This window comes from Aptenodytes patagonicus, chromosome 4, assembly GCF_965638725.1.
Source record: "Aptenodytes patagonicus chromosome 4, bAptPat1.pri.cur, whole genome shotgun sequence".
In the NCBI taxonomy this organism is placed as follows: Eukaryota; Metazoa; Chordata; class Aves; order Sphenisciformes; family Spheniscidae; genus Aptenodytes; species Aptenodytes patagonicus.
In genome coordinates, this window is record NC_134952.1 from 83977606 (window position 1) to 83990770 (window position 13165).

A 13165-nucleotide genomic window follows, 5' to 3' on the forward strand; every position below is an offset into this window, starting at 1 on the left:
GCTTGATGGATCCAAATCCAGCTTAGATTACAAGTCATGAGGATTTAGGCATCCTTCTACATACTATCGGAAAGGGAACGTTCAGGTCACTGGAGTGCCGTGAAGTTTGGCAGAGCTGATAGTCTCTGATCCAAAAAGGTCTGAGAATGGAATGGCAGGGATGTGCAGGTCAGGTCAAGCCTGTGGAGCCATGGTGTACATCTACTTGCATTATAAAGCAGAGCAGGAAGGACATTGTGTTTTATCATTTCTCTAGGTTTCCACTTTTATCAATTCCATTGATTCATACGTATCAAAACTCACACTAGTCAGTTCCAAAAGTGACTTTTCACAGCGTTATAACTGAACTATGGAGAATTTGTAAATTAATCTCCATTACTGTATTTCATCCTCAAGGAAGAGTACAATATAAGGTATGCTTTTCATGTTAGGTCTATTTACCTGAATTCTTTTGATTTAAATCATGCTGTGCACAGCATAAGGTCATATGAAATACATAGCTATAACTGTAGTGTATATTCTTTAGGCATGTTCCCTTTCATAATGTTTACCTCATAACAGATGTAAAATTGGAAACTGGGAATCAATTTAAGGCTGTTTTTCATAGTCTACCAACTCCAGAAAATGTTGGTTTTGTATATCTATAAAAGAATATACTACTTGGTCCAATAAAAATTGCTTTTGAATAGTAAGTGTAGTACACTGAATTGCTGAGGTAGGCTTTAGTGAGAGACAAGTTGATAGCTGGAGATCATTTGATCTCAAGCTGTTATGTGGAGTCATTCCTGGGAACGTGTGAGAGAGAATCTAAATAAAGCTTTTACAACTGTATGTCTCTCTTTTACAACAAGCATTTTTCCACAGCTTCTCTAGTAGGAAAACAACTAAAATTTTCAAGGGAGTAGGTGAAAACTAAAGCCAGTGTAAGTTGTTGATACCAGATAGTTTCAGCAGTCAGAAAATCTGGTACTTTACTTAGTGGATGTAAATGTAAATACCCAAGTGTTCTGTTTGGATATACCTATGTTAATATCTTTATTAAAAAGTGTTGCAGACTGGTCCATCGTCTCATACAGTGCCAGAAGTTGCATCCTTTCAGAGTAAGTGACTACCACTTGGAGCAAAACATGTTTGCCTGTGGATTTCTTAATGTATTCATAGTGAAGGAATATACCTCCCTGCCTTAGCTACATAAAACCTGCTGTGAGGCCTAAGTGCGTCTGAAGAACTTCACTGTATCATTAAACACAAAGTGAATATGGCTGAACACATGCTTGGGACCAAATTCTCCCTAAATTAACTTAATTGTACAGGAAAGGCCCTGTGTGAGGACAGCTGTTTCTCATCACTGTCTGTGAAAGCCCTATTGATAATGTTGTACACAGTCATTGAGCCCTGTAGAGGGTGTACTTCAGGCTTACATTTTCCGTGGAAATACGGAGTAGTTGTGTAAGGAGGGTTTCAGGGAGAAGATCTACTGAGATTTCTCCTCCAGATGGAGGGCTCCACAAGATGAGAGAAACCTCTTTCAAAAAGGACCTCTGGCAATTACAGGAAGAAAAGGCCGTGATAATGTCCTTCTGCTGCTTAGGCATTGGAGCTCTAGGAAGAGAAGATTGTATCCAATTTTGGGGAAGAAAAATCTCAAGATCTTCAGAACTTTCATTGACAACATCCTCTCATGTCATCCTCATGTTCCCAGCCCCCATTTGGTGAAGGACAGGAGGTTTTGGGACTAGCCCTGCATAAATGGTCGATTACTAAATGAAAAGAATTATGTCATCATTATAATCAGATGCATGAAAGAGGGGGTGAGGGGCAGAAGAGGAAGGGAAGAGATTATTGCTTTTGTCACAAGCTGAGGAAACATTTTTAAGGAAGTAGAAAGGAAATGCCCAGATTTTGGTGTTAGCCAAAAGAGGGATTGCAAATCCCTAAGTGTTTATTAGAAGAGCACTGTAGGAAATTTTGTGTATTTTCCTATTGAATGACTCCATATAAATTGCGTTTTACTTGTACTTGCATTATATTGGCTTTTCTAACTAGTAGTACTGCAAATCAAGCAAGGAGCTCGAACTTTTTTTCTGAAGTGGCTCTTTTCCCATTCCATTCAATGTTTACAGTGTAGGTAAGGAATTCTTCAAGAGCTGTGCATCAGGGTGGAAGCCAATTCATTCTCGGGAGCCTCAGTTAACTCTGCAATGAAATTGAGCTTAATCACTAAAAGCACAATTCTGAATACACCTAGGGAATAACTCTGCTGAGCCAGCAGATAACATTTGGACTTTTTTTGACTAGTACCTAGAAGAAAACTAGAAGAAATCCAGTGTACTATTTAAAATAGAATACATTAAGATAATTCTTTATTAATATTTGTCTTTATTGTAGGTCGAAGATCTTGAGAAGCAGTCGCACCCAGCTCATTCTGCGATAGCAGAAGCTCAAACAGAACAGGATCAACGCAGCCAAGAATCTGGAAATCTGAATGACCAGATTCATCAACTGTTGGTAAAAACAAGTGATAGTGTTGAAAAAAATGGTGCTTTCTAAAAGCCTCTTCTTACTGCTGGTGTTCAGATTTGCACATTGCTTGTTTCCAAAGTGCAGCAGCCCCCTTATAATTAAGTTTGAGGATTATTTTTTACTAGAAATTTGAATTAGCTGTGAAGAAAGTTTCCCAAAGGCCTTTGCCATTAGCAATATGGGACATTCAGAATTAAGATTAACTTTGTCATAAATTCAAAATCCTTGAATCCTATGCAAATCATATTAAAGATGCTGAGCCACCTTCACTTTAACCTCACAGTTTAGATCCCTCTGTGAAGGAACCTTGGTCCCTTAACACATATTTTGCAAGGCATATCTGGGATTTTCCTAACAGCGCTAAACATTCCTTTGTAACCGATTGAGAGTACTCACAAATTGAACATATGGTATAAAAAAATTTTGCCAGATTGGGTTGGTTTCATCACCGCTGACTTAATGTACTGTAATTAGCCTTGCTTTTCTTCTTACGTAAGATTATTCCTTAATGACTGAATTTTGGGATATATTTTTGTGTGGTTTCATTAGGTTTGTTTGCCCAGTTAGTGTCACCGTGCTTCTGAAGGAGGTGTGGAAACTATTTCATTCCATATGGTGTTCGCCTATTCAAGAATATGTTAGCGTAAATCTTTTCCTACAGATTGTACATAGCTATAGAGAAGACTGGAGTCAGAATAATCATTGCATAATTGAAGGTTAGGAATCTAATTTTAGGGTTCCTTTTGTTTCTGTGTCTTCAGCTCATGTTTTCTTTCTGCCATTCTCTGAGCTTTCTACTTGGTTCTCTACTTCAACTATAACAATATGCAGATAGTGAACAATAGCAAAAGTTATGATTAGCAGAAATGCCTATTGATAATTCAGTTTGGGCACATTTTAAATTCATATTTGTGAAATTAGTAGCTCTGAAATGTGTATGTCAATATTTTTAATATTATTTACGTTTTAAATTACCATAATTTCAATTATGTACTGTTAGGATTATGTCTGAGGTGGAAAAGATTTCAGCTCTGGAGAACATGTGACAAATTACTGCATGAAATGAAACAAGCAATGAACAATTCTTACTAGTGGTAAAGATGGGTATTTATCAACAGCAGCCTTCCTTGGCATCATTGCTTTTCATTTGATGTTGACACAATATAATCTTTTTTCATTTTGTAGCTTATACTGATTTTGGGATAGATATAAATGACATGAAAGACTTCAGTGTTGAGGTGTGACGTGCTTCAAAATAATTATAGCAGCAATATATAAAGTTTAAAGTTACTGTTTTGTTGGAAGAAAACGAGTAGGAGGTGTCAGACTAGTTTAGCCAATATTCCTGTCTTCTGCTAAGTGTAAATCCATGCAGTAGTCCCTATTCAGATATGTAACCGGTTAATTGAATGTTGCTAACGTTAAGAGAAAGAACAAAAAAATCCTAAACGTGATTCAAGGAGGGAGATGACTTTAATTTTTTGTAGACTGAACTTCATAAAAAAGAGATAGAACTAAATCTAGAAAAAGAGCAGAACAAGCGATTTTGGGATCAGAACACAGACAGCAGCATCACCATTGACCATCTAAGGAGAGAACTAGACAACAAAAACATGCAATTGCAGCGCATGGAAAACACAGTGAAGGAAATGAAGACTGAATGTCACAGGCAAATGGAGCGCCAGGTTGGTGAGCAACTGCAGGGTGATAGTGTTCGGATAGAAAGTGCACCGGCTGGGGACTGTACTTCAGATGGAAATAGGGTAACTCTGGTTACCGTGGTTGGGAGTCCTCTGGAGCTCATGTGCCAAAATTTTCCTTCCAAAGATGCAGATATATGACAGTCAGAATTTGCATTTTTTTTTTTCTATTAATGTGACCTGTCCAGGCTTCATTTCTCTTTACTGATGAGGAAGCAGAAGCATTATTTTTAATTTTGATTTTTTATGTACAAGCCTTACAAGAAAATGAATGTTCTGCTGATAGTGTGGTTGATTTTTCACTGTAAACCTCCAGAACAACATTTCGTAAATTTCCAGAAAGTTTGATGCTGCCAGACATAACAAACGAACTATTGAAGGTAGTATTTTTGGTAGTGAGCACTTCCGCAGGAGTAATTAGTAGATTAAAGGCCTTCACAATGCCTTACTTCACGTAGTGCTTAATGAAAACATCATAGAGTAGTTTGGGTTGGAAGGAACCTCTAAAGGTCAACCAGTCCAACCTCCCTGCAATGGGCAGGGACATCTTCAACTAGATCAGGTTGCTCAGAGCCCCGTCCGACCTGACCTTGAATGTTTCCAGGGATGGGGCATCCACCACCTCTCTGGGCAACCCATGCCAGTGCTTCACCATCCTCAGCATAAAGAACTTCTTCCTTATATGAAGTTTGTGTTTATAACCCTAAGCAGAATGCAGTGCTATGTCAGAAGAATTACTTCTGGCAAAGTAGATTCCTAGACACTGACTTGTACATTCCCCTCTCTTCAAGACTTCAGCCCCTCAAAAGTGAGCTGTAATTAGGTAACCCACTTTGCACTGTGAGTAAAGATCAACTTAATTCCTTTATTTTCTACCAGCCACAGCCTTGTGCTACTTCACACATCGTTCTACGTTTTCTCAATCCATTATTTTTCCTTTAAAATCCTCCCACCAGGAAGTTAATTCTTTTCTTCTGTTTCTATTTTGTACTATTAGCAGTTCCTGAGTCACAGTACTTTGTGCTTTAAGTGGTGCACATTGCTGCCTGCAGGAATAAAATCAGTAATAAATTGTTCATGTACATACTTTTTTTTTTCCAACTTGCAGTGCAGTCAGTTGAATTTTAACACTTAAAAGTTCTTTAGACCCGACTACTCCAAATTTTATACTAACATTGCCGGTTTATTCTTTTTTTTTTTTTTTTTACATCAGTTTAACATTTTTCATTTTCTATGATTTTAAAAAAACAGTATTCTAAGCAGTACTTAATTTATTAAAAAGGAGAAAGAGGAAAGAAAACTAGAAGAATCACATAGTCATTGTAGACCAGACCATGCTGACCTAATTTTCCTGTAAAACTAAGATATTTAGGATGAACTGTAGAAAACCAGAAATGTGACAGGAAATTCTGAAGATAGAAATAAACATTTCTCTTGGTTGATCCTTATATTACTATTATTCAGATGGCCGCAATTAAGGAAAAAAATGAAAGCATTGGAAGAATCTCTTCTTTGACTGTCCGACTGGAGTCAACCAAGGAAACACTCCGTAAAGTTAAGGAAGATCTCACAGCCAAACAGATCGATTTGGAGACTGCTGAGAAAACAGTGTCAAAACTGACAGCCCGTCTGCAAGAGAAGGAGAGCGCCCTTGAGGTTACCAATAAGGAAATCAAGAAGCTATGTTCGCAACTTGGCAGTAGGATGCAGGAGCTCCAGCAATTAAAGAATGAAGAGGACTGTTCACACAATGCGCAGTCAGAGTGTGAAACGCTGAAACTGCAGCTGTTGGAGAAGGAAAGGATTATTGAGATCTTCCAAAAGCAAATTGATAACATAACCCAGATTGTGAGCCAGCACAGTCGAACTGCTGGAGCAATGGAAGTTGAGAAATCTCAGCTTATAAAAGAAATAAATGACTGGAAACTTAAAGTAGAAGAACTTAAGGTGTGCAAATAATGCTGTATTTATGTCTCTGTCAGACAGTAAATGTTTTCTGTTTTTTAAATCTGTACCTTAATGTGCTAATACTGTGGTTTTAAAGCAGGTCAGACAATGCACCTTGAATCCTAACAGCTCTAGAAGAGTTAGTGGGCAGAGAAGAATAATATTATCGTATTACCACCAAAAATGAATAATTCACTGCTGCAAAGCAGTTGCCAAAAGGTTTGTGAAGGCTGGAATATAACATGCTGTCCTCAGTGATACAATTACCCACACCAGTAACAGCAACAGAATTACCAAGTGTTACTGAGAAATAACAGACAGCGAGCACTCAGAATTCCAAACTGAGGACATTGTTTATAACCGGTTATTTCTCAGACAAGAATTACAGGATATGGTGGTCTTATGCAGGTCAGCATCTTCAGAAAAAATTCACTCCAGATAGGGAATTTCGTCCTCTTCTGTGGGAAGACAGTTGAGCGTGAGGAGTGAATATGGAGGTGGTGCTACAAGAGGATGGAAATAATTTTCATATACAGCTGGTAAGGTTAAACATGCTGTGAAGCCATCGCATCAGATTCTGTTGTACCCTTTTTGCCTGGATTAGCAATTTTCACTAATTTGTCTATTTTACTCTGTTTTTCTTTCTTGCCCCAAACTGTTCTCGGACAACTGTGGTATAAGTAATGATGATGTCTGCACATCTTTGTGGTTATTTTATATAATTATGTATATTACACATAATTACTATTGGTTTTTATGTAAGTAGATTGCAAAGGATGAGAAGGAAGCCAGAATACATGAAATGGAGGCCAGACTGAGTGAACTGGAACTGGAAAAGGTTAAACTGGTAAACACATGCAGTGAGAGGCTCCATGCACTTAATGATATGAAACTGGAAAAAGACCAGCTAATGAATGAACTCCAAGCCAGTCGGAGTGAGCTAGCTGGCCTTGAAGGTAGGGAACCTTGACTTAGCTCAGCTCCGATAGCTGCTAAATTGGGCTGATGTTAAAAATAGAAGAGCAGCTTGCTTGCTGAATCCAAATATGGCTGCTGGTGCAGCAGAAGGTTCCCTGCCGGCACAGGATGGTCAAATTGCTTCAGAGAGCTAAGTCATGGTTTGGGATTCTCACACAGAATGATGGGAATACAATCTTTGACAGTCTCTCACTACTCTGAGCAAAAATACTTAAACTGTCTGACTCTGGAGACCAAAGAAGCAGATCTAGTACATCACAGAATAGAAACTTGACCGCTTTTTCCCGAGTGTTATGTAACAGCACTAGTGGAGCCCATTAACCATCTATGGTCAATTGCAGCGGAACTTTGTTTCTGTTTTGTTGTAGTTTTGATACAATGTTATTTAAAAGTTTCTGTTCTAACTCCAAGCACTGTTTTCACAACTAATATGTGGGGAAGCTGATCAAGAGAATATTAAAAAAAAAAAAAATAAAATAAAATTAGGGGCTGGACCCAAGGCAACCACCAAAATTCAGAGAGATCCTCTATTAAATCTGCACTGCAGCCAGACATATGATACTGTTCACATGCTTTGCTCTCTACACACCCCTGTACTCTCATAAAATACCCACTGGTAACATTTATTTCTTCACAACTCAGCTGTACTTCTAAATTCATTAAGTTTTGTAAGAATTAAACAGATAATGTGATTTTACGTGGAAAGTCTGCCGTAGGTTTGTACAGTACTATCGGGGTGAATGAGGTATAAGAAAGGCTTATCGAAGTGGATGATCACAGAGGAAGGAGGGCCAAGCTGTTGATGGAATCTGAGCACGCAGCTGGCTGGCTTGTAGTGGTATGGGTGACATAAGAGGAGTTGGAGAGATATAAGAAACAGGGCTGAGAAGCGGAGTTGCGGGGGACTGCTTGACAAATTAGATCAGTTCAGACATAAGTCTGATTATAAGCGTGGCTGGAGAGAAGAATGACCGGGGCAAAATACTGTCTCACTAATACCCTTAACTTTTACGATACGCAGTTGTTTTTAGCAGCAGGAGCTCAGAAATGCGCATTTATATCACTTTCTTGAACTGTTGCTTTGGTGAGCAACCAAAGAACACATTTGTTTCTGGTGAAACAGCAGCTTTTGCTGAGATGTAGGACAATGAACTACTAGTTGTGCATTTGTTAGCAGTAGATGTTACTTGCTTTATGTCTTAGCTATCTGCATATCTAATACTGCTTTAAAAAGAGTAGGCGACAGATCAGTAATCTTAGTCTAGAAGAATGATAAATTTTGTCACTATAATTTCAATCTTTACTTACTCTCACCAGAGGGATTTGAAGATTTGAAGAAGGATTATCAGGATAAGATCAAGGAGATGGAAAATAGTGCAAACAGACTGAAAATGCAGTTGAAATCTGCCCAAGCTGAACTGGAACGGACCAGGACTGCTTTGAAGACTATGGAGGGATCTGATGGCCATGGTAATTATGGATTGAACTTCCCAAAGATCACACATGTTTGTCTTTTTAACAAGAGGATTTTTGTAAGTATTGATCCCTCAATAGATGATGTAATAATATTCCAGATATTTTGTGAAATAAATAAACAATATAGCAGATGACAACACATTTTTATTTTACCATTTACTACATACTGTAAAACTTAAACCATGAGTTGGGTTTTCTCAAGTGATCTTTAAGCAGCTTTCCAGGGAATGCTGTCTTCTTGTCTTGTGTGTGTGATGGGTCTGGTGTCACTACCTTGGACAAAACTCCAGCTGATTATAATGGGTGGTTTGCACACATAAGTGACTAGGATCCTGGTTCAACTTACTTACTCTAACATATTGCTGATAACAGCTCCAGAGTCTTTTGTCAGAACTCAGAATGCATAATCAATGTTGTTCATTGAGAATAAACCTTGTCTTTTACAGCTATGAAAGTTGCAATGGGAATGCAGAAGCAGATCACAGCCAAGAGAGGACAGATAGATGCATTACAGAGCAAGATTAAATTCTTGGAAGAGGCAATGACAAATGCAGCTAAGGTCACAAGAGCTCCGTGTAAAAGTGTTTAACTGTATCTGGATAAATCTTTCTTTGGAGAAATGCATGGCCAAAAGCACAATTGGCCCAGGAAGGACCAAAGAGAATTTAACTTGATGTAATGGGAACCTTCCCTGTTTTCTTGCTAGCGTATATCAGGGAATATCTCCACCACATACATTAGCCTTATGCACAGACACAGGTTTTAATTTATATTTGTTCTCTGTGAAAGAAGAGTACTAGTTTCAAGGAGAATCAAGCTCCTGCAGATCAGTTCTTTTTAAAAATGACAAGTAATCATTCTGTATCCTTCTGAATTTGGCCCACAGTGCTTGCCCCTCTTTGATTTCTGAGGCGGTTCTTCGCAGTTGTAGTTGTAAACCGTCTGTCCAGTATGTCACGGTCTGTCTTGCTTATTGAGGTCTTTCTAGCATTTTCTGTGACAAAGAAATCGTTCGGTTACCAATAGCTGGACTTTGCTGAATGATCTTTTATATCTGTTCACTATAACATGTCCTCCTTCTTTACTGCCTTTGGATCCTGTGGATCCTGAAGCTTAAAATTCCGGTTTCAAAATGGATCTAAAATCCGAGATGTTACTTCATCAGGACCAGTCCAATTGCACTTTTCTTTATAAGACCTATCTTGTTGTTGAAAAACCTCATCTTTCTGCAAGATGTAATAGCTGCTGAAAGGGTTAATTCAGAACTTTCAAAGAGAAAAAAATTGCAGAAAATAAGTATGTATAATGTAGGTAGTTAACAAATTTTTGACTCCTACTTTGTTGTCCTTACCTTAAATTCAGGAGAAGCATTACCTCAGAGAAGAAAATTGTAAACTAAGTCAAGAATTGAGCTATATTACAGCAGAAAATACCAAGATTGCTGGGGAACTGGAGATCCTGAGATCACAAGACAAACGTCTGAAAGAAAAAATACCTAAGATGGAGGCAGCCCTTGATAAGGTAGTTTTAGGTAGCTTTCAGTTCAGTGAGACTTCTGGGTGCTTTCCTTTACAGTCACTTGGGAAGAGAAAATGTCTGACCTCTTACCTAGGTTGTATTAGTATGTCCTGTTCATATGTACTGTAAGATACTTACCCAAAGAGATGTCTATAGTTAAGACTGTCTTCTGGTTTTTTTAATGCTAAAAGGCTTCTATTTTCATTAAGAGAATTCTTGATTTATTCCTTACTAGCTCAGGGAAATACAAACTGCAGGGAATTTAAAGCAGATTGACCTTCCAGGCAGTAGATTGACCTTCCAGACTTTCCACTGGCTGTTGGCATAGCTCCTATGCCTGGCGAGAGACACCATTATACAATATAACAGGGGCTCCACTGGAACCGAGTGTGGGCACGCACTGACTCAACACACTTGTCCATGCTGAGCCTTTTCTGGGACCTTAGTTAGCCAGCTGTGGGTCCTTCAGCATGAGGGAAATTTTTAAGAATATCATGTTGTTTCATTTGCCTGTTTTAGTTGAGGTTTCTGTTGCTGACATACCTGATGGTTAAGGCTAGGTTCTACATTTTGGTCTGACTAGCACATAAATCCCAGGTGCCCTACAGGTAAGCTGCTGCTCCTTCAGAAGGAAGAGTCCTTTTCAGCTTGTCAGAATTCTAGCTTTTCAGGATGTAAATTTCCACGTAAGATGTCGTTCTCAAATTGCTTTATTACTTTAAAAAAATAATAAAATAATTGTGATACCTCCTCCCAAGTGTGGCATTTCTTACTTTAAATGCTTGATGCTGGAAACTTAACTTTCTTTGTAATGTATATCATTGTGCACAGTACTAGCCAACTGACAGAGAAGCTGAGACACAGTGGAGGCAGGTGCTCGCTGAAAACTAGCACGTATGGTACACTAAATAACAATTCTTAGAAACTAGTAAAGGTTGTACTGTGTCGTCTCACGGGATGCTAGTACATACCATTGCAGAGCTTCCGTTGTATAATCATCATAAAGTGTAATTGGCCATTTTGTTCATCATTAATGATTCAGAGTTAAATGTTCAAAAAGCTGCTGCTTGTAACCGTACATCCACAGTGCCTCAGGGAGCCTGCCTGTGCCTCACTGGCAGTCATAAAGAAGCACAGAAAGAGACCCAGGTTTTACTTTAAAACTGAAGAGTGAACTCCAGCAGAGTGATAAAAGCAGTCTGGTTCATAAAGATCTCTCTCTCTTTTTTATGTGCTTTGGCTTAGACCTTCCTCTCTTCTTGCTATCCTGATAAGTACTCAGTGAAAACTAGCTACATTATTACACCTTCTCACACCTTTTCAGAGTAAACTTTTTAAAGGAGAAAGAGTATGTAACAACTTCACAAAGATAGATCGACAAAGTTATCAGCCATCCATTTTAAAACCTTGAGTATAGTTTTGCCTCATTAGCACAGTTGAATTTTCTAATCCCAGAGGTGTTTAGTAGGTCTAGGACTGTCCCTGACAGGGTTAGCTCCCTTCTGTGATATTACGGTGTGCATATTATGGCTACTAGGATCATATAACCAGTCAGTTGCTTTTGTAAGTCTATCAAGAAGGGCACCTGGTCATCTTGCACTATTTCTATACTGATAGCAGTAGATAAATGCAGCACCTGTATGTGTACCTTGTTGTTTCTTTATTGGAAAGAAAACACGAAAGAGTGTAATCCACAGAAAGTTAGCAAAATTAATTTATGCTTCTTCTCTCCTCTCTTACAGGCATCCATGCAATTTGCAGAATGTCAGTGCATAATCCAGTGTCAGGAACAAGAAGCTATGCGCTTCAGACTGCAGCGTACTTTAGATGTAAAAGTAAGTACGTTACTGAGAAGCATGGGTATGAAGTTAGGTGCGTTTACTTTGTGTCCTAACTTTAGGTTTAACCCTATTTATTGCGAATATTCTAAAAAGTCTGTGTTCTGAAACCCTTTTTTACGTGGAATACCTCATTGCTGCACAAGTCACGTCCATAATTTCAGTTACTTTGAAGTGCTATTCACAATAAGGGCAACAAAAAAATTAAACGGCTACAGGAATATTGGACCATATGCTTCATCTGCTAAGCTTTGGTTTCAGTGACACTTAAGCATTTTGTGGCGGCCCTAGGCAAATAAAAGCTAGAAACGTTCATGGCATTATTATGAAAAATTAATTAGAGAGACAAGGTCTGTAGGGATACCTTTTACTAGTGTAACTGTTAGAGATAGAAAGCACTAACAAGCTTTTGGGCACCCACATCCTTCTTCAGGTCTGAAATAAAACCAGCAACCTTAAAGCTACGTCTAGACTGGAAACGAGGGCTCTGAGTTTAATATGATTATGCTAATTAGTTAGGCAGGACAAAAAAAAAAAAAAAATCTTTTTTAAGAAGCAAGGAGAGGTGTTAGCCAAGGCGAAGGAAATACGGTCATGAGGCATCTGGGACAGAAAAAGGAAGAGATGTAATTGACATCTGTCGAGCTATATCGCATTAGTGAAAGATAGGGTATAGGGAAAATCATGCAGTAATGTAAAGCCAGTATCTCTGTTATAGAGCCTAGAATTTTTATTGCCCAATAGATTTAGTCCAATCTCTATCTTTACTAATGAGTTTAGTAGAGAATATTACTTACCTTTGCCTTATTTATAACCAAAGATGATTAAGGCTGCAATGAAACTACTGCTATAAATGATTGGTACACTTGGAACAGGAGTTTTATCATAAGGAATTAGCGTTAATTTTAGCGTCCCACCCCAGTTGCTAGTTTTGAGTGAGAAATGAAATGTTATATTCAGAATACAAATCTACATAAGCGATACAAAAAGTACTTCATATGTACAATGGCAAAGGTGGGGAATCTCATATTCCAACGAAAGAAATACTCACCCAAGTGGGGAAGAAAAGGTACGAGAACTGTGGGACAGTTTAATTTTGTGGTGGCCCTGAGATGTCCTCCACTTGAATGGTTCCAGAGCATATGTTAAAATTCTGAAAATAAATGTAACTGCCACTCTTGCACC

General features: G+C 38.4%; 1 protein-coding gene across 1 annotated transcript in view; it reads left to right on the plus strand.

Moving 5' to 3' along the window:
- The window catches only part of CCDC158 (coiled-coil domain containing 158), a 34999-nt gene that overhangs the window by 10223 nt on the left and 11611 nt on the right, over positions 1-13165 (plus strand). The window contains 8 exon segments of the mRNA XM_076337702.1: positions 2389-2508; positions 4011-4208; positions 5688-6170; positions 6937-7126; positions 8466-8618; positions 9071-9183; positions 9987-10145; positions 11885-11977. Of these exon segments, the coding sequence (XP_076193817.1) occupies positions 2389-2508; positions 4011-4208; positions 5688-6170; positions 6937-7126; positions 8466-8618; positions 9071-9183; positions 9987-10145; positions 11885-11977 (1509 nt within the window).